The sequence below is a fragment of the Loxodonta africana genome, chromosome 6 (genome assembly GCF_030014295.1).
Source record: "Loxodonta africana isolate mLoxAfr1 chromosome 6, mLoxAfr1.hap2, whole genome shotgun sequence".
NCBI classification, from domain to species: domain Eukaryota; kingdom Metazoa; phylum Chordata; class Mammalia; order Proboscidea; family Elephantidae; genus Loxodonta; species Loxodonta africana.
Window position 1 is genome coordinate 68,561,347 of NC_087347.1, and position 21,248 is coordinate 68,582,594.

Genomic DNA, 21,248 nt, shown 5'->3' on the forward strand with positions numbered 1-21,248 from the left:
AACATTTTAATGGTGACAAATACTGGTAATTTGAACAGTGATAATGGAACTTTTCTTGTAAGCGACTTTCAAGTGAAATATATAGGTTACGAGAAAAGAGGGTTTTTGTTTGTTTCTTTAATATCATTAGCATTCACTTCAGTGAAAGTAATGAAATTCCTTTTTTTCACAGGTTTGAAAATCTGATATTTACTTTGGTCTGAGGTTTAATGTTTCATTGCAGAACAGAATGGGAGATGCCGAAGCAGGAAAGAAGATCTTTATTCAAAACTGTGCTCAGTGCCACAGAGTGGAAAAAGGTGGAAGGCACAAGACTGGCCCAAATCTCTGGGGCCTCTTTGGCCGAAAAACAGGACAAGCACCAGGATTTTCTTACACTGATGCAAACAAAAACAAAGGTAAAACCAGGCAGCTGGGAAAGGATCAGATACTTTGTAGCAAAGGAGGCAGTGCATGATTTGGCATTGATAATTTCTTTATGTGCAGCGTTAAAAATGAAGTTCTTATTTCTATTACTGAAATATTGTTATATATTTATATGTATATGATCTGTTTTTGGGTAACTGGTCACCTTTTTGATCAGAGGAATCCACAATATTGTGTGGCATAGGTTTTCGACTATACAGGAATTTTTTTAAGCAATAGATTTATGGTGAAAAAGCATGAGTTAAATTTTAAAAATCAAATAATATTTTAATGACATAATGGTAGTTTTCTGTTTGTAACTGATTTTTAGCAGGGTTGAAGGGATGTTATATAGATCGAAAAAGTATGTTCAACTTCTTTGTTGGAAAGGGAATAGATGGCAGTTAAAGGGAGAGTATTTTAGGATTAAGAGAATAAAAATGGTTAAAAAAAAGCTATAATAAATATCTTTGTGAAACAATTTATTACTCCTGGACTTACATATTTTTTGTTAACTGAGTTATATATATATTTTTTAAATAAGGTGCAACTGTATTTGAACTTTTCTCAGAGGGCTGGCATTTCTTATGGGCCTGAATATCAGATTATTGCTGTTGGGAAATGTCTTGAACATAAATTATTGGCAGCTTTGAATCCTACTGCTAAATGATGTAAATGTAGTATTTTTAAATTTCTCAATGGGTTATTATAGCACTTGTGTAGACTGTTGCCATTAGGTGCAGTCGAGTCAGTTCTGACTTATAGTGGCCGTATGTACAACAGAACGAAATACTGCCTGGTCCTGTGACCTATTCACAATCGTTATGCTTGAGCCCATTGTTGCAGTCACTTGTCAATCCATCTCATTGAGGGTCTTCCTCGTTTTTGCTGACTCTCTATAATGTATTTAATTTGGATGGTGTCTTAGATGTCTAGCATTGGTGTAACAGAAATACCACAAAGGATGACTTTAACAAACAGAAACTCACTCTCTCACAGTCTAGGAGGCTAGAAGTCCAAATTCAGGGCACTAGCTCTAGGAGAAGGCTTTCTTTCTCTGTTGGCTCCTGGGGAAGGTCCCTGTCATCAATCTTCCCCTGGTCTAAGAACTTCTCAGTGCAGGGACCCTGGGTCCAAAGGACACCCTCCGCTCCGTGCATTTTTTTCTTTGGTATGAGGTCTCTGTCCTCTCTGCTTGATTCTCTCTTTTATATCTCAAGAGAGATTGACTCAAGATGCAACGTAATCTTGTAGATTGAGTCCTGCCTTATTAACATAACTGCCTCTAATCCTGCCTCATTAACATCATAGAGGTCAGGATTTATAGCACATAGGATAATCACATCAGATCACAAAATGACGGACAGCCGCACAGTACTGGGAATCAGGGCCTAGCCAAGCTGATATACATTTTGCGGGGACACCATTCAATCCATAACAGATGGTATCTGACCGTGTATTGGTATTTGTTGTAGGTGAGGGGCTTTAGTGAGGGGAATTGGTGGCCTATGCATTAATCTTTTTTGAGTGTATCGGTAATAGTTTGTACTTTGTCAAATGGAAGACTCTGCTTTATTTAACTTGTACTACTGTTTCTATTAAGATATGTAAGATATAGTGAAATTTTTGTTGTCTGACATTTTAGGGGAAAAGGACCTGCAGATAGTCAATAGTTTGGTTAAAACCAGATTAGCACATTGTGGGGACTGCCAGTTTTCTTTGTGTGTATGTAAAAATAAGATAGTTTTCATTTTTCTGAAACATTGAGAGCGGGGTGAAGAGCTGGCAATTTGGCAATGCCCTAGTCTCCTACACTTCTGAATTTCCCAGCAAACCATGGTAGGGTGGGGTGGGGAAGATGTGGTAAGTGTAACTACTTTGTTGTTGTTAGTTGCTGTCAGTTGGCTCTGACTTATGATGACCTTATGAATAATAGAATAAAAACTCCCCAGTCCTGTTTTAACTTCATGGTTGTTGGTATTTTTGAGTCCATTCTTGTGGTTATTGTGTAGCGCTTCCAATGTAGAGGGCTCGTCTTCCAGCACTGTTTTGAACAATATTCTGTTGTGATCCATGTGGTTTTTGTTGGCTAATTTTCAGAAGTAGGTTGCCAAGCCTTTCTTTCTAGTCTATATTGGTCTAGTCTATATTGGTCTGGAAGCTTCATTGAAACCTGTCCACTATGGGTGATCCTGCTGGTATTTGAATACCGGTGGCATAGCTTCCGTCCTCATAGCAACATGCAAGCCACCATAGTCCAACAAACTGACATAGACTGGTGGTGAGTAATTGTGTTAGAGCTTTACTTAGCATTTGAAGATTATATATACGTGTATGAAATAGATAATTTGTAAAGTACTTATACTAAAAATAAATAAAATTTTAGTCTTTGTTGAGTCAGGAGCACTTCAGCATCTTTTTAAACACTAGGGTAGTTGTTAATAACACAGTATCACTGTTTACAAAAATGCTGGTTAACAGACATTACCAATTTGTAGACTACTAAGCAAATCAGTTTTTTTAAAATAATTAATTTTTGTGTATTTATTGTTGAGAATATACACAGCAAAAGCATACACCTATTCAGGTTTCCACATGTACAATTCAGTGGTGTTGATTACATTCCTTGAGTTGTGCAACCATTCTCACCCTCCTTTTCTGAGTGGTTCCTCCCCCATTAACATAAACTCACTGCTCCCTAAGGTTCATTCCTAATCTTTCAAGTTGTTGTTGTCAGTTTGGTCCAATATAGACGGATCTTTGAAAGAGCACAGTGTTCCAAGGCAGACATTCTTTACTAGTTAAGCCAAACTACTGTTTGGTTTTAAGAAACTTCAGAGGACATTTTTGGTTTAAGATTTAAAGATTACCTTAGGACAGTAATTTTGGGGGTTCATCCAGCCTTCATGGCTCCAGAAATTCTAGATTCCATGAGAATCTGAAATTCTGATCCGCATTTTCTACCTTTTAATCAGAATTCTTCTATAGAGATTTTGATTGAAATATTCAGTAATGGTAGCCAGTCACCTTTCAGTTCTTCTGGTCTCATGGTCAAGGAGGCAGTTGTTCATGGAGGCAATTACCCACAAATTCCATTTTACCTTCTTATTCCTGACTCTCCTTCTTCCTCTCTTGCTCCAGGTGAATAGAGACCAACTGAGCAAATGAGTTTTTAATTTGACTTATACTTTGTGTTTATATCGCTTTTTAGTTTTTTAAAGTAATATTTCTCTGTAGCGTCATTTTGTTATTTTATTATCCAGTGACAAGAGCAGTTAACTTTTGAAGTTCTGATTCATAGGCTGTTTATAACTTAATATTTATTCCTCTAGGTGCCAATATTTTGAAGACTTTGTTGCTTATTAGTATTGATTTGAAATTATGTTACAACTTGTTACAAACATATCTTTTATTATAGATTGTCCTCAAAGGTTGAAATTTGTTGCAGTGCTGTAGATCAGTTGTTCGGGCTTTGTCGCTGTGGTCTTGTAACTCCCACCAAAAGACTGGGTGGGACTGTGTGGATGAGGTGCTTGTGGCTTGCTAATAATGTAAATAAGGTACATGGCACCCTTGTGCAGGTAGGACCAGGCATATAAGGTGTTTAGAACCCTAACAAGGGGGATTGGTCAGTTTTTGCCATCCTGCTAGGCTTAAAATAAGCCATTCCAGAGGTGGGAAGGAAGGATCTCATCATCGCCAAAAAAAAGAGCCAGGAGTGGAGTGTGTCATTTGTACCTGGGATCCCTGCGCTGAGAACCTCCTAGATCCAGGAGACAGAACTATAATACCAGAGATGGCAAGAGACAGTGAGAGGCAGTGGCAGAGAAGCAGCTGCAGCAGAGGCAGCAGAACCAGGAAACTGTCAGGAGATAGCATGGTGGGCTTCTCAGCCGAAGGAGTGAGAAAGCTGAGCACCTTCAGGCAGGAAGCTTCCTGGCAGAGTGGGGTGCCTCCAGGTACTTGGCGGTAGAGCTAGGCTCACCAACCCACAGAGTGAAATAGCTGAGTGCCTTTGGGCTGTGTCTTTCTGGCAGAGTAGGGTGCCTCTGGGCACTTATCAGTGGAGCTAAAAGAACTTTGTGACACTTGCCTGAGCAAGGCAGAGGCTGAAGGGCAGAGAAAGGCGTGCCTGTGGTCATGCTGAAAGGTGGCTGTCCTGACTGAAGAACTGTATCCTGAGTGTTCCTGAACCTGAGTTGTAACTTGTTACTTGCCTAATAAAATCCGTAACTGTGAGTATTATCTGTGAGTTCTGTATGGCCGTTGCAAGAAATAATCAAACCCAGCATAGAAGCAGAGAGTGCTGTGGGTGGAATGGTTGGTGTCAGCAGTGTAAAAAGGTCGGAGGGTGAAGGCATGTCTGAACTCCACCTCATAGAAGTCAGCCTTGGGCTGTTGATCTTGATTCTCATTCTCCTTTGTGAAGTTAGAGTAGGTCAGACACAGCCCCATCCCATTTTTACAGCTGTATAAAAGGCTTGGTTTTAGTGTTATTTAATTAATAGAAATAAAATTTTCCTAGGTCAGATCATTTAAGTAATATTTGTGACTTATTTGGGGACATAATAATGTTATTTGTTAGCTTTACTAATGAAATAAAGGAACCCTGGTGGTGTGGTGATTAAGTGCTCAGCTGCTAGCATAGAGGTTGGTAGTTTCAAGCCACCCAGCAACATTATGGGAGAAAGACCAGGTGATCTGTTTCCATAAAGATTGCAGCCTAGGAAGCCCTGTGGGGCAGTTCTGCTCTGTCATATGGGTTCGTTATGAGTTGCAATCAACTCGACAGCACCTAACAACAAAAAGTGATGAAACAAGACCAGTAAATAACTATCTTAATTGACTAGGGCTTTAAAATAAGGTTATTTAAAATAATTTAAAAGATCCTTTAGCATAGCTTGGTCCAAGACATACTTGAATAACTAAGAAGAAGAAGAAGAGCCAGGAAGATAATACTTCAGTGTTACTGTACATTATGGTACACTGTCAACCATATTTTACTTTCTATGTATGATCTTTCTGTTGTAAATAATTACACTATTTGCATCTGTCGGTTTGTTGTATTGGGGGGGCTTGCGTATTGCTGTGATGCTGGAAGCTATGCCACTGGTTTTCAAATACCAGCAGGGTCATCTATAGTGGACAGGTTTCAGATAGGCTTTCAGACTAAGACAGGCTAGAACGAAGGACCCGGTGTTTTACTTCTGAAAAAAATTAGCCAGTGAAAATCTTTTGAAGAGCAGCTGAACGTGGTCTAATACAGTGCCAGAAGAGGAGCCCCTCAGGTTGGAAGGCACTTAAAATACAACTGGGTAAGAGCTTCCTCCTCCAAGTAGAGTCCTTCTTAATGACGTGGATGGAGTAAAGCTTTTGGGAACCTCATTTGCTGATGTGGCACAACTCAAAATGAGAAAAAATAGCTGCAAACATTCATTAATAATAGTAATATGGAATGTACGAAGTACAAACCCAAGAAAATTGGAAATCATCAAAAATGAAATGCATAAGCATCGATATTCTTGGTGTTAGCTGAAATGGACTGGTATTGGCCTTTTTGAATTGGACAGTCATATGGTCTACTGTGCCGGGAATGACAAATCAAAGAGGAATGGTGTCATATTCATCATCAAAAAGAACATTTCAAGATTTGTCCTGAGTATAATGTTGTCAGTGATAGGATAATATCTATACACCTACAAGGATGACTGGTTAATATGGCTATTATTCCAGGTTTACATACCAACCACTAAGGCCAAAGGTGAAGAAATTGAAGATTTTTGCCAACTTCTGCAGTCTGAATTGATCAAACATGCAATCAAGATGCATTGATAATTACTGGTAATGGAATGAGAAGGTTGGAAACAAAGAAGAAGGATCAATAGTTGAAAAATATGGCCTTGGTGAGAGAAACGATGCCAGAGATCACATGATAGAATTTTGCAAGACCAACAACTTCTTCATTGCAAATACTTTTTTCACCAACATAAATGGTGACTATACACATGGACCTTGTCGGATGGATTACACAGGAATCAAATCGATTTCCTCTGTGGAAAGAGATGATGGAAAAACTCAATATTGTCAGTCAGAACAAGGCCAGGGGTCCACTGCTGAACAGGCTATCAGTTGCTCATATGCAAGTTCAAGTTGAAGCTAAAAAAAAATTAGAACAAGTCTATGAGAGCCAAAGTATGACCTTGAGTATATCCCACCTGAACTTAAGGACCATCTCAAGAATAGTTTTGATGCACTGAAGACTAATGATTGAAGAGTGGACGAGTTGTGGAACAACATCAGGAACATCATACATGAAGAAAGGAAAAGGTCATTAAAAAGACAGGAGAGAGAAAAAACCAAAATTGATTTCAGAAGAGACTCTGAAACTTGTTCTTGACCATAAAGTAGCTAAAGCAAAAGGAAGATATGATGAAGTAAAAGAGCTGAATAGAAGATTTCAAAGGTTGCCTTGAGAAGAGATGTGCAAAGACTTGGAGTTAGAAAACCAAAAGAGATGAACATGCTCAGCATTTCTCAAGCTGAAAGAACAGAAGAAAAAAATTCAGGCCTCGAGTTGCAATATTGATGGATGCTCTGGGCAAAATATTGAATGATGCAAGAAGCATCAAAAGAAGATGCAATACACAGAGTCACTGTACCAAAAAGAATTGGTCAACACTCAGTCATTTCAGGAGGTAGCATATGATCAAGAATTGATAGTACTGAAGGAAGAAGTCCAAGCTGCACTGAAGACACTGGTGAAAAACAAGGCTCCAGGAATTGATAAAATACCTGTGAGAGATGTTTTAACAGATGGAAGCAGCGCTGGAAGTGCTCACTTGTCTATGCCAAGAAATTTGGAAGACAGCTACCTGGCTAACTGACTGAAAGAGAGCCATATTTATGCCTATTCCAAAGGAAGGTGATCCAACCAAATGTGGAAATTATCGAACGATATCATTAATAGCACACACAAGCAAAATTTCGCTACACATCACTCAAAAGCGGTTGGAGCAGTACATTAGCAGGGAGGGAACTGCCAGAAATTCAAGCCGGATTCAGAAGAGGACGTGGAACGAAGGTTATCATTGCTGATGTCAAATGGATCATGGCTGAAAGCAGAGAATACCAGAAAGATATTTACCTGTGTTTTATTCACTATCTGAAGGGATTTGACTGTATAGATCGTAACAAATTATAGATAACGTTATGAAGAATGGGAATTCCAGAGCACTTAATTGTGATCACGAGAAACCTGTGTATAGACCAAGAGGCAGTTGTTCAAACAAAACAAGGGAATACTGCGTGGTTTAAAGTCAGGAAAGGTGTATGTTAGGGTTGAATTTTTTCACCGTATTTGTTCAATCTGTATGCTGAGCAAATAATTCGAGAAGCTAGACTGTGTGAAGAAGAACAGGGCATCAGGATTGGAGGAAGACTCCTTAACCTGTGATATGCAGACGACACAACCTTGCTTACTGAAAGAGATGAAATCGAAGCACTTACTGATGAAGATTAAAGAGCACAGCCTTCAGTATGGATTATACCTCGACATAAAAAAAACAAAAATCCTCACAACTGGATCGGTAAGCAACATCATGATTAGCAGAGAAAAGATTGAAGTTGTCAAGGATTTCATTTTACTTTGATCCACAATCAACAGCCACAGAAGCAGCAGTCAAGAAATCAAACGATGAGTTGTATTAGGCAAATCTGCTGCAAAAGACTTCTTTGAAGCGCTAAAAAGCAAAGATGTCACTTTAAGGACTAAGGTGCACCTGACTAAAGCCATGGTATTTTCAGTTTTCTCATATGCGTGCGAAAGCTGGATGATGACTAACAAAGACTGAAGAAGAATTGACACCTTTGAATTATGGTGTTGGCAAAGAATATTGAATATACCATGGACTGCCAGAAGAATGAACAAAAGCTTGGAAGAAGCACAGCCAGAATGTTCCTTAGAAGCAAGGATGATGAGACTTCGCCTCACATACTTTGGACGTGTTATCCGGAGGAACCAGTCTCTGGAGAAGGACGTCATGCTTGGTAAAGTACAGAGTCAGTGAAAAAGAGGAAGGTCCTCAATGAGGTGAAATGAAACAGCAGCTGCAGCAATGGGCTCAAGCATAACAGTGATTATAAAAATGTTGCAGGACTGGGCAATGTTTTGTTCCGTGATACATAGGGTCACTATGAGTAGGAATCAACTTGATGGCACCTAACAACAATAGCAGCAACACTATTTTAATTCTTGGAAAAATACAGACATTTCGTATTTTAAAGAAGGTTCTTTGTCCCCTATGGTATGCTTAGAATATAATTTTAGAAAATTCGTGACTGTAGCTATAATCTTTTGTTGTTTTTTCAGTAAATGTATAATTTTTCTTTTGAAAATTATACCTTTATAGTGTATTGAAGTGCCATTTTCATTTTTGGAAAATGATAATTGAAGCAGATATTAGAAACAGGTTGTTTGAATTAATTCGTAATTTGCCCAGGGTTCGATGCTAATAAATGATGAAACCCAGGTCTTCTTGGGTCTTCAAACACAACATTTCATGGGGTTAACATATTAGCTAAGCTAACTGATTATTAGGGGTTAGTCTTTATTTTTTGCCTATTGTCACGTCAGATGTTGTAAATGGAGGCAGTAGGACACACTGATTCATAAATGTGTTAATAATTAAAATACATCTACATTATAAGAAAATTTAATTAGTTCTAAAGAGTACTTCCCAATGTGACTGATGAGAAAACTACATAAGTTTACTTCTCCCTATCTCCCTAACTAAATTTGTTTGGTAGTAGTGTTATTTCTGATCTTAATGGCTATATTTATAAATAATATTCATATTCCTTTATAACTTGATTTACTCACTTTAAGCAATACTCATCTATCCTCCACTATGAAGGATGAGAAAATCAAAGTGTTATACAACTTCCCACTTTCTCACACTGTTTCCTAAGTCTTTGTTACTTGTATTACTTCTACCCCGAGATGATATATGCCATTTACATTGTATGTAACTGTAATTACCACATTTGTTTTGACATTTGTTCTGCGTATAAATAGTATCAATGCTTATTCTCAGATTTTACCACAGTGTCTTTTTTGGTTGGTATGGGGTTATCTATTAGTATTTAAGTCAAGAAAGGTGCATTGAAACCATATTACCCCACTTGTTCGATGTTCAAAAATATCTGTGCATTGCTGTTACAAGTGAATAATAGTTTGGCTGGATATAAAATTATCTCATTAATTAATTTCCTAGGATTTTATATGCTTCATGCTGAATGATTCTTTGCAAAAAAAATCAGAAGACAGCCTGGTGGTTTTCCACTACAAGTTACTTGTTTTTATCTTTACTCTTTTATCTCTGATTTTCAGCACGATTCTTATTTTTGAAATTTAGTAACTTTGCTAGCCCATGTCTAGTCTTTTATTGATATGTTTCAGTATTTCTTGGAGCGTGGTATACTCTTACAGTTGGTAGACTCAGAGCTGTTACCTTTTTAAAGTTTCCTTGAATTATATGTTTTAATAATTTTATTCTATTTCATTTGTGTTTCAACCTTACTTGGGTCACCAATAATACATATTTTGATCTCCTCTGTGTAAATATCTTCTGTATCTGTCATTTGCCCTTTGATTCTTTTAAATTCTTTACTTTTTCTATTTAATTTTTATCAATATTTTCAAGTCCTTTATGTCTTTCTTTTTTCTCATTTTCTCTTTGAACCTTGTAGCTCTGCTTTGAGACTTTGATTCATAAAAACCATGTTTGAGTATGTGGGAATGTGGTAATGATTTTCATCTGCTTAATGTCAGTAAGTCTGACGTGTATTTCTCATTTATCTTTTATTTTTTATATTCCTTTCTGCTGTGTATGTATGTGAATATTTTTGGTACTCTTTTGTGCAGATACCTTTGGTTATTGATGAGGACAGTTATTTGAAGAAGAACAGTAATGATGAGGAACTGAGTGTTCCAGTGAGTTATTTGTTGTTGTTAGCTGCCGTCAGGTCAGTCCCTGACTCATGACGACCCCATGTGTTACAGAGTTGAATTGCTCCATAGGGTTTTCTTTGCTGTAATCTTTACAGAAACTGTTTGCCAGGCTTTTCTTTGTCAGAGTGTGGGTGAGTTTGAATTACCAACCTTGAGGTTAGCAGCTGGTCGCAGACTGCTTGTTCCACCCAGGCTCCTTTCTAGTTATAAGGTGTTCCTTGCCCACAGTTATGTTAGAGACATGTGTATGTGCCTGAGTGTGTATGTTTTTTAGGGGAGTTATTTGACTTTTTACTTCATTTTACAAAGACTAGCAGCTCTAGAGTTATCTAACACCCTCGATTTTTCTCCTATAACAAGGTAGGGTCCTTTTTTCAAAGATGGCATGTCTGTGTTTTCTTTTTCAACCGTGGCTCCATAGCCCGCCATGACATCAAACTGAATTTAGGGGGGCTTTCACAGCCTACACACTATTTTTGAACTAAACAAAGCGTTAGGACTTCAAGAATGTGTCACCCACTTTGGAGAACTCTTCTCTTCTGAGATCATCAGTAATGGGTGTCCATTCATTTTATGCTTGGAAGTCCTCGAATTATATAAAGTTTGGGGTTATCGGTGCTTCCTCAAAAGTTTCATCCATCTACATGATACTGCAAAAACTCAATTACAAAAAGACAAAAAACCCAATTAAAAAATGGGCAAAAGATACGAATAGACACTTCACTAAAGAAGATATTCAGGCAGCTAACAAATACATGAGGAAATATTCACAATCGTTAGCCATTAGAGAAATGCAGATCAAAACTACGATGAGATTTCATCTCACTCCAAGGCTGGCATTAATCCAAAAAACACAAAGTAATAAATATTGGAGAGGCTGTGGAGAGATTGGTACACTTATACACTGCTGGTGGGAATGTAAAATGGCACAATCATTTCGGAAATCGATTTGGTGCTTCCTTAAAAAGCTAGAAGTAGGTGGATGATCCAGCAGTCCCACTCCTTGGAATATATCCTAGAGAAATAAGAGCCTTTACACGAACAGATAGATGCACACCCATGTTTATTGCAGCACTGTTGACAAGAGCAAAAAGATGGAAATGGAAGCAACCAACGTGCCCATCAACGGATGAATGGATAAATAAATTATGGTATATTCACACAATGAAATACTATGCATCAATAACGAACAGTGATGAATCTGAAACATTTCAGAACATGGAGGAACCTGGAAGGCATTATGCTGAGGGAAATTAGTCAGTTGAAAAACGACAAATATTGTATAAAAGTACTATTATAAGAACTTGGGAAATAGTTTAAACTGAAAAGAAAACATTCTTTTGTGGTTATGCCAGGGGGAGGGAAAGGGGTATTCACTAATTAGATAGTAGATAGGAACTACTTTAGATGAAGGGAAAGACAACACACAATACAGGGGAGGTCAGAACAACTGGCCTAAATGGAAAGCAAAGAAGTTTCCTGAATAAACTGAATGCATCGAAGGCCAGTGTAGTAGGGGCAGGGGTTTGGGGACCATGGTTTCAGGGGACATCTAAGTCAATTGGCATAATAAAATCTATTAAGAAAACATTCTGCATTCCACTTTGAAGAGTGGCGTCTGGGGTCCTAAACGCCTGCAAGCAGCCATCTAAGATGCATCAATTGTCCTCAGCCCACCTGGATCAAAGGCAAATGAAGAACACCAAGGACACAAGGTAATTACGAGGCCAAGAGACAGAAAGGGCCACATGAACCAGAGACTATATCATTCTGAGACCAGAAGAACTAGATGGTGCCCAGCTACAACCAATGACTGCCCTGACAGGGAACACAACAGAGAACCCCTGAGGGAGCAGAAGAGCAGTGGGATGCAGACCCCAAATTCTCATGAAAAGACCAGACTTAATGGTCTGACTGAGACCAGAAGGACCCCCGTGGTCATGGCCCCCAGACCTTCTGTTGGCCCAGGACAGGACCCATTCCTGAAGCCAACTCTTCAGACAGGGATTGGACTGGCCAATGGGTTGGAGAGGGATGCTAGTGAGGAGTGAACTTCTTGGATCAGGTGGACACTTGAGGCTATGTTGGCATCTCCTGCCTGGAGGGAGATGAGAGGGTGGAGGGGGTTAGAAGCTGGCAAAATGGACACGAAAAGGGAGAGTGGAGGGAGAGAGCGGGCTGTCTCATTAGGGGGAGAGTAATTGGGAGTATGTAGGAAGGTGTATATAAGTTTTTGTGTGAGAAATTGACTTATTTGTAAACTTTTACTTAAAGCACGATAACAAGTATAAAAAAAAAGTTTCATCAAACATGGAATTAGCAGATGTCATGCAAAGTGATGGAGTAGGAGTCTCTAGGGGTCGGTCCATCTACCAAAACAGCAACTGAACTGAAAAGAGCAATTGAAATAAACTGTCTTGGAACCCTGGAACCTAATAAAGATACTTAAAACAATAAGGGAGTGCCTGATGAAGAGAGAGGCTGCTGGTCCTTCATAGGTGTGCTGCATTTGTGAACTGGTTACATTATTCAACCCCCACCATGGTGGTGGGGATGACAGCCCATGTGCTAGAGCAGCTGGCTGGTGCCAGGACAGGCAGTGGTGAACTTGTCCTCCAAGGATTTGGAATTGTACATTTTAGTTGGAATAGTGGTGCTTGAAACTGGTGCAGATGCTTGCTGTGTTTTCAGTGTTTGCAGCAGTAGCTTCTCTCTGGAACAATAGCTTAAAGGATCAATGCTGCACCAATTTTTTTTTCTTTGGTTAGGTATTTGTCAGGTCACTGATTGACTGCAGAGGTAATGGAACAGAAACTTCCAGTTAGTGCATACAAGCAGTTGGAATACGCACTTTGTAAAAATAGTTTGGAAAAGTCACTGAACAGACAACCACAGCCTTCATCAAGTAACAACACAATCCATCAGGCATGGGAGAATCACATTTTCAGAGCCACCACATTACAATGTCCAGAATGTCCTGTTTTCAACAAAAACTTAAAAAACATTCAAACAAATAGGAAAGTATGACTCATTCACAGGAAAAAAAAAAGAATTTGACAGAAATCGTCTCTGAGGAAGCCCAGACATTGGAATTACTAGTTAAAGATGTTAAATCAACTGTCTTAAATATGCCCAGTGAGCTAAAGGAGCCCATCAGCAAAGAACTGAAGGGCGGTAAGAAAATAATGCATAAACAAAATAAGAATATTAATAAAGAGATAGGAAGTATAAAAAAAGAACCAAACAAATTCTGGAACCAAACAATAATGGAAAAAAAATTCACTAGAGGGGTTCAACAGCAGATCACAGCAAGTGGAAGAAAGTATCTGCGAACTGAAGACAGTTGAAATTATCTAGTCTGAGGAGCAGAAAGTAAAATGAATAAAGGAAGATGAACCGAGTCTGAGGTACCTGTGCAGGACCCTTAGTTGTACCAATGAATGCATCGTGGAATCCCAGAAGTTGAGAGAGAGAAGGGGGCAGAAAAAATATTTGAAGAAAGAATGGCCGAAAATTTCCTAACCTGATGAAAGACATAAATATGCACATCCAATCAACGGATGAATGGATAAGTAAGTTATAGTATATTCACACAATGGAATACTACGCATCCATAAAGAACAGTGAGGAACCTGTGAAACATTTCATAACATGGAGGAACCTGGAAGGCATTATGCTGAGGGAAATTAGTCAGTTGCAAAAGGACAAATATTGTATAAGACCACTATTATGAGAACTTGAGAAATAGTTTAAACTGAGAAGAAAACATTTTTTAGTGGTTACGAGACGGGGGAGGGAGGGAGGGTGGAAGAAGGGCATTCACTAATTATACGGTAGATAGGAACTACTTTAAGTGAAGGGAAAGACAACACACAATACAGGGGAGGTCAGCACAACTGGACTAAACCAAAAGCAAAGAAGTTTCCTAAACAAACTGAATGCTTCGAAGGCCAGCAAATCAGGGGCAGGGGTCTGGGGACCATGGTTTCAGGGGACATCTAAGTCAATTGGCATAATAAAATCTATTAACAAAACATTCTGCATCCCACTTTGAAGAGTAGCGTCTGGGTCTTAAATGCTAGCAAGCAGCCATCTAAGATGCATCAATTGGTCTCAACCCATCTGGATCAAAGGAGAATGAAGAACACCAAGGACACAAGGTGATTACGAGCCCAAGAGATAGAAAGGGCCACATGAACCAGAGATGACATCATCCTGAGACCAAAAGAACTAGATAGTGACCGGCTACAACCGATGACTGCCCTGACAGGGAACACAACAGAGAACCCCTGAGAGAGCAGAAGAGGATGCAGACCCCAAATTCTCATAAGACCAGACATAATGGTCTGAGACCAGAAGGACCCCAGGGGTCATGGCCACTAGACCTTCTGTTGGCCCAGGACAGGAACCATTCCTGAAGCCAACTCTTCAGACATGGATTGGACTGGTCAATGGGTTGGAGACGGATGCTAGTGAGGAATGAGCTTCTTGGATCAGGTGGACACTTGAGGCTATGTTGGCATCTCCTGCCTGGAGGGGAGATGAGAGGGTGGAGGGGGTTAGAAGCTGGTGAAAATGACATGAAAAGAGAGAGTGGAGGGAGAGAGCAGACTGTCTCATTAGGGGGAGAGTAATTGGGAGTGTGTAGCAAAGTGTATACGGGTTTTTGTGTGAGAGACTGACTTGATTTGTAAACTTTCACTTAAAGCACAATAAAATTTATTTAAAAGAAAAATATGCACATCCAAGAAACTTAACTCCACGTAGAATAAACTCAAAGAGATCAAGAGTTGGCTGAGACACGTTACAGTCAAATTGTTGAAATCTTGAAAGCAGCAAGAGAAAAGCAAATTATCATGTGCAAGGGAGCCTCATTAAGATTAACAGCTGATTTATCATCAGAAACCATGGAGGCCAGAAGGCAGGAGGATGACCTATTTAAAGTAAGTTTTATGTATGTTTCACCACAATAATAAAAAAAAAATGGAGTTTTTGACTGGCTTTAGAATGGAAAAAGAGATAGAGGCCAATGTTTCTCTGTCATGTTAACACCAGCTTCCTGAACTTTATAGATTTTGATAAAGAGAAACTAGAACAAAGGCAGCTTGGTATGATTAGCAAAAAGAACATGAAAATATGAGTTTGTAGTTGCACATTCTTATCTCTAAATAGTCTTGTCGTCTTGGAGCATGTTACTTCTATTTCATTGGGCCATCATCTTCAAAATGAAAGGTTAAATGATCCCTAAGGTCTTTTCTAGAAGGAACTCTGTGATCCTAGGAGGAGGAGCACTGCTTAGGCACAATGTTTCTGGAGTGGTAGTTTAGTGGTGTACCTTGAATAATTCTAAACAGCATGTCAGTACTGGCTTTCTACAGGGAAGCCAAGGATTAGAGCACCAAAGACTATTTTTGAAATTTTCTTGTGGATCAGAAACCATAAGTGTTCTCAGTTGTAATAACGCTCCTGTTGAGTCCAAGAACTCTGTGGGACAGTTCTGCTCTGTGCTGTAGGGTCCCTGTGAGTTCGAATTAACTCGATGGCAATGGGTTTGGTTTTTTGATGTATTGAGTCCAAGAGTAATCTTTTGTTCATATATGTGGGTAACATCAAAAAAGTAAACCCTGCAAATGTAATTACAGAAACTTAAAACTTATTTTCACCTTTCTAGGTATTATCTGGGGAGAAGCAACTCTGATGGAGTATTTGGAGAATCCAAAGAAATACATCCCTGGAACGAAAATGATCTTCGCTGGTCTTAAAAAGAAGAGTGAGAGGGAAGATCTTATTCAATATTTAAAAAAGTCAACATCTTAATGAAATGTTTATTACAATTTCAGAAATACTAGTGATGAACCAAATTTTTCTAATTTCAAATTTTCCATATTTAAAGCAGTCATGTTTGATCTTTCTTGATCAGCCTGTAGCAACTTTAATATTTCAGAATAAAGGTTGATAGTTTTCATTGTGTGTGTTGTACTGAGCAAATGCCCTTCAGAGTCTGAATTTGCTTTTGTCTTCTTACTAACTATGGGGATAAGGTCAGGATGGAGGAGGAAAGGGAAGGAAACTGAAATCTTTTGTCCTTCAGTAGTCTGTACATGCACAAAATATTTTATAAGCTTAGCAACTGCTGTTGATGGTTGAGATAGCTTCCACATACTTACATTGCTGTAATTTGAATGTAAATATAGCAGGCATTAGCTTTAGTTTTCATTAGGCTGTGTTTGGTTATGTGTTTGCTTTTTATTATAAACAATATTTAATTTTTAGGGAAAACGAAGTCAAATATTTTAATCTTAGGACTATTACTAGAAAAAAAATTGTTAACCATGAGTGACATGGAGCAGGGAATGCATGTTCCATGTTAATAAACATTTAAATTACATAATATATAATTTTTTTGCATTAACCTTTTTAATTCTGAGTAATGTAGTACCAGATTGCAGGGAGACATAACGGGGACCCTGAGAGCAGCCCATAAATTGCAGAGTCAGAAAATAAAACCACCTCACAGTAAGTGGCAGTGACATATGGTGGAGCACTTCCACAACAGAGCTTGTGTGGAAGAGCGGGGCCTGGGTAGTGTGAGGCAGTCTCTGAAGCAGCTATGCAGCCCTGCAAGTATTCTGTCACCCAGCTGATGTGGCCCAAAGCAAGAAGGAGAAGCAGTCAGAGAGGCAGGTAATGGTTTGGTCAGTGGTCATTATGGGGTGGGGATGGGACATACATTATCTCATTTACACTTCACAGTAACACTCCTGTGAGGTGGGTGTTAACTGTTTACATTGAGGCTTCCAGAGATCTGGTACCAAAACTAAAACTTTTATCTCGTTATCTAATTCTTGGGAACTTTCTCACAACGTCATAGAATATGTTAGCTAGCTAACATAGCAGACCACACTTCTGAGAAAGTACCCTAACAGAAGGTTCCCAGTCCGAGGGGAATGTGGTTGAAAGAGCAGTGATTTCCAGGGGAAGAAGACCAAAACCAAACCCGTGGCCATCAAGTCGATTCCGACTCATAGCAACCCTACAGGACCGAGTAGAACTGCCCCATAGAGTTTCTGAGGGGCGCCTGGTGGATCCAAACTGCCAGCCTTTTGGTTAGCAGCCTAAGCTCCTAACCACTACATCACCAGGGTTTCCTTCCAGGGGAGGGTCCGTTAAATCTGCTAAGTGCTTAGGCTTACCCTTAGTGCTGCTGGAAAGTAGGAAGAATGCACTCCTCTCATGGAGCCCAGTGCCAGTATTGTAGAAGGGAATGTATCCCTGGGGGCCAAAAGAGTGCTTCAGGCAAAACTGAGCTTGTTACTCTCTCCCTGGAGGAATTCTTAGATGAGGGCAGAAGCATTTGTAGGGACTTCAAGAGTTGCTGGAGATGTTGCCTATCTCAGAACTGAGCTGGATTTGTAGGAGGTAGAGTTAGGTAACATACCTTATATTTCAATCTGCATGGGGACAGGAAGCTTTGTGAGAAAGAACTTGAACTCAATTCACATTCACAATTACAGTTCAGATTTATACAACCCTGACAGATGGATGGGATGATGTTGACAAAAGCCACAGTGCAAGGAGAAGCAAGAAAGCCTCATGTTTAGAGCTTAAATACTTTCGACTTAGGGAAGATAGAAGATAGAGTAAGGAGAGCTGAGATAATAAAAAGTTGCGTGGAAAGAGAAGTACTAAATAGATTTATTCTACTTAAAAATGTTCAGTTAATGAGATGTTGGTGTTGCTTTAAGGTGTTGAATCTTGCTTTAAATAGACTAATATTTATCTTAGTGAGAGCAGAGTAAGTACCCCTTTGCTGGTAGCAATGTTTCCTGTATCAAAGTGCCAAAAAAAAAAAAAAAAAAAAAGTTGGAGGAAAATTTGCAAATAAATGTGGTAATTGAGATTCTGCATTGTGACAGGCCTTATGATTGGGTATTTGTTATCTCTGAGAGGCTTAAATTCATCTTAGGATCAGTTTGTATGAAGGAACTTCTGGTAATATAGTGATTTTATACTGTCAACTTAGCTAAGTTGGAACTGTTCCCTAGAAGTCTCTTCTGTATATGGTTCCTGGTTAGGATTGGCCACAGAGAAATTTACCTGAGATTTGGAAGACAGAGGAGTGAGGCAGAAGCCACTATATTTGGAATGCACAGGGCCCCAGGTGCAATTCATGCATGTTGTCACTGATCTGTTGACTCAGCTGTGTGTGGTGGGGCTACAGCCAGGCCTCACCTCCTCCAACTCCTGTGAGGTCTCTTTTAGCTTCTCTGAGTTCAACCTGGTGTATGGGCAGCTTTGAGGTGAAGGGCCCAGTTTGTCACCCACATCATCAAGGTTTGAAGTGAGAAATAGCACTGGTACCAGGTGGTCCTCACAGATTTGTCCTTGCCCTCTGTATTAGTTTCCTAGGAGTGCCATAACAAAGTGCCACAGACTGGGTGGCTTAAAACAACAGTGTATTCTCTCACATTTCTGGAAGCCAGAAGTTTGAAATTAAGGTGTTGTCAAGGTTGCTTCTTTCTGGAAGGATCTGAGGGAGAGTTTGTTCCATGCCTCTCTCCTAGCTTCCTTCTTTTGGTTTCCCACAATTCTTGGTGTTCCTTGGCTTACAGATGCATCACTCCAGTCTGCTTCTGTCGTCACATGGTGTTCTTCCTGTGTGTCTCCCTGTGTCTCTGCTTATAAGGACACCAGTCGTATTGGATCAGGGGTGCACCCTACTCCAGCATGACCTCATCTTAACTAATTACATTTGCAAAAACCCTATTTCTAAAAAGGTTATGAGATACTGGGAAGGACATGAATTTGGGGGGAACATAATCCAACCTAGTACATTCTTCTTGATTTGCTTCCCAACCGCCTGCCCTGATGACCTACAACAACTTTAGGCCCACTGCCAGATGCAGAGCGAATAACCTATATAATCTATAGTTTTCTTCACAAGCTCCCCTTTGTGGTCTTAGTGACTTCTGAACTTTATTTCCTCAGCTTCTCTCAAAATTGTGTAAGGTCTGTTGTTGTTGTTAGTTGCCATCAAGTTGCTTTCCACTCATGGAGACCTCGTGTGTGGCAGAGTAGAACTGTGCTGCATAGGATTTTCCGGGCTATAACCTTTAGAAGCAGATCACCTGGCCTATTTTCTGAGGCACTTCTGTGTGGGTTCAAACCACCAGCCTTTCGGCTATTAGTTGAGCACTTAGTACTTTGTGCCACCCAGGGACTCTGTGTAAGGTCTAATCCCTATAATAAATCCTTATTCACTGATACAGGCAGTGTAATACACCTGCTTTGTGAATGACAGGAACCTCTAAGGGGATTACTCTCTGAGTGCTCTTCAACCAAAATTTGGTGCACCTTAATGGAACAAAGAAGAAAATAATTAACAACTATTTGAAGTTGTCCAAATATTAAAGCCTGCAAATATCTCGGAATCTTGAATTAAACGTTCAATAGAAAAAAGATTCATGCTAGTTGGAGAACAGATTCCTATGATTATGAAGTCTGAAATAAAAAGTGTTCTTGTTTTACAGCCCCATTAGCAGGAACCAGGAGACTTCAGCAACTGGGAAATGTTATGCTGATCACATATCAATAAAATTACATTCGAAAAGTATTACAGGCAGTCATATAAGATGTATGTTTATATAAGATGTACTTCTGTGGCTTTTAGCATACACAATTCTAATACATACCTTGATAAGAATCTGAAAGAATAAACTTGTTTCATTTAATTAAAGTAAAATGTGAAATCACTTAACTTGGCATTATTTGTGTGTTTTAGAAGGGACAGAGAGATCTTCAGAAAGCTGCGGAACATTGTTAGGTCCTGCGTCCTTTTAAAAAATTTTTATACTAGTGAGTGAAATATGTCCTAGACGTCAACCAGTAGTCAGTGATTTTTGTGGGAAACAGCATACCATTTATTTCTCAAGAAGTGGTTTATATAATACAGCATAATTTTGAGAGTATTTTATTTGCTTATTCTCCCTCATCATCACATTCTTTTAACACGTATAGGAATTTAGAATCAAATTTTCTTCTCTGAATTTTCCCTCAATAATCTTCGTCATCACAGTCACAATCACTTTTCCATCCAGTTCTTGAGCCTGAATTCCTAATTCCCCACAAAGTGGGACCTCATTTAAATATGGAGCATTATGGGAGTAGGTACCTCAGTAGAGGGAGGTTGCATGAGGGCAAAAGAACTGATGACACAGGCCCTAAAAGGCAAAGGGGGTGGTGCAGAAAGGGACAATATTTGTTCAGCTATAAAATGTGGGGGTTGGGCCAGATAGCTCATTTTCACGTATTTATTTGCAGAACTATTTGTTTAAATGCAGTCCTCTCCCAAAGAAAAATAAGTATTTAAAACAGAACCACTCCGATTAAGGGAGGGCGTGACACCCTCTTTTCTCTCTCCTGCCCCATCTTTCTCCCTACCTCCTGTGAATAAGACTACCTTTTTTTTTTTATTGTACTAAGTGAAAGTTGACATAGCAAATTAATTTCTCATGAAACATTTAATACACAAATAGTTTTGTGACATTGGTTACGAACCCTGCGATGTGTCAATGCTCTCCTCTTCTCCACCCTGGGTTCACTGTTTCCATTTGTCCAGTTTTTCTGTCCCTTCCTGCCTTCTGTCTTTGCTTTTGGGATGGTGTGCCCATTTAGTCTACAAAGCACGTTCCTCACGAGTGTTGTTTGCCCTATAGACCTGTCCAATCTTTGGCTGAAGGGTGAACTCTGGAGTGTCTTTAGTACTGACTTAAAAGGGTGTCTGGGGGCCGTACTCTCGGAGTTTCTCCAGTCTCTGTTGAATAAGACTACGTTT

The 21,248-nt window shown here is 39.3% G+C and overlaps 1 protein-coding gene across 1 annotated transcript; it reads left to right on the forward strand.

The window, feature by feature from the left end:
* Positions 1 to 17,533, forward strand: LOC100654286 (cytochrome c, testis-specific). Its single transcript, XM_003406199.3, has 2 exons — positions 1 to 398; positions 16,086 to 17,533. The coding sequence occupies exons 1-2, from the start codon at positions 230 to 232 to the stop codon at positions 16,229 to 16,231; spliced, it is 315 nt and encodes a 104-aa protein (XP_003406247.1). The 5' UTR covers positions 1 to 229; the 3' UTR covers positions 16,232 to 17,533.
* The last annotated feature ends 3,715 nt before the right edge of the window (positions 17,534 to 21,248 follow it).

Excerpts from the sequence above, each read along its gene's own strand:
- LOC100654286 (XM_003406199.3), top strand. The coding sequence starts at position 230 with ATGGGAGATGCCGAAGCAGGAAAGAAGATCTTTATTCAAAACTGTGCT. Across the intron at positions 399-16,085 it reads TGATGCAAACAAAAACAAAG|GTATTATCTGGGGAGAAGCA; the intron begins GTAAAACCAGGC and ends TCACCTTTCTAG.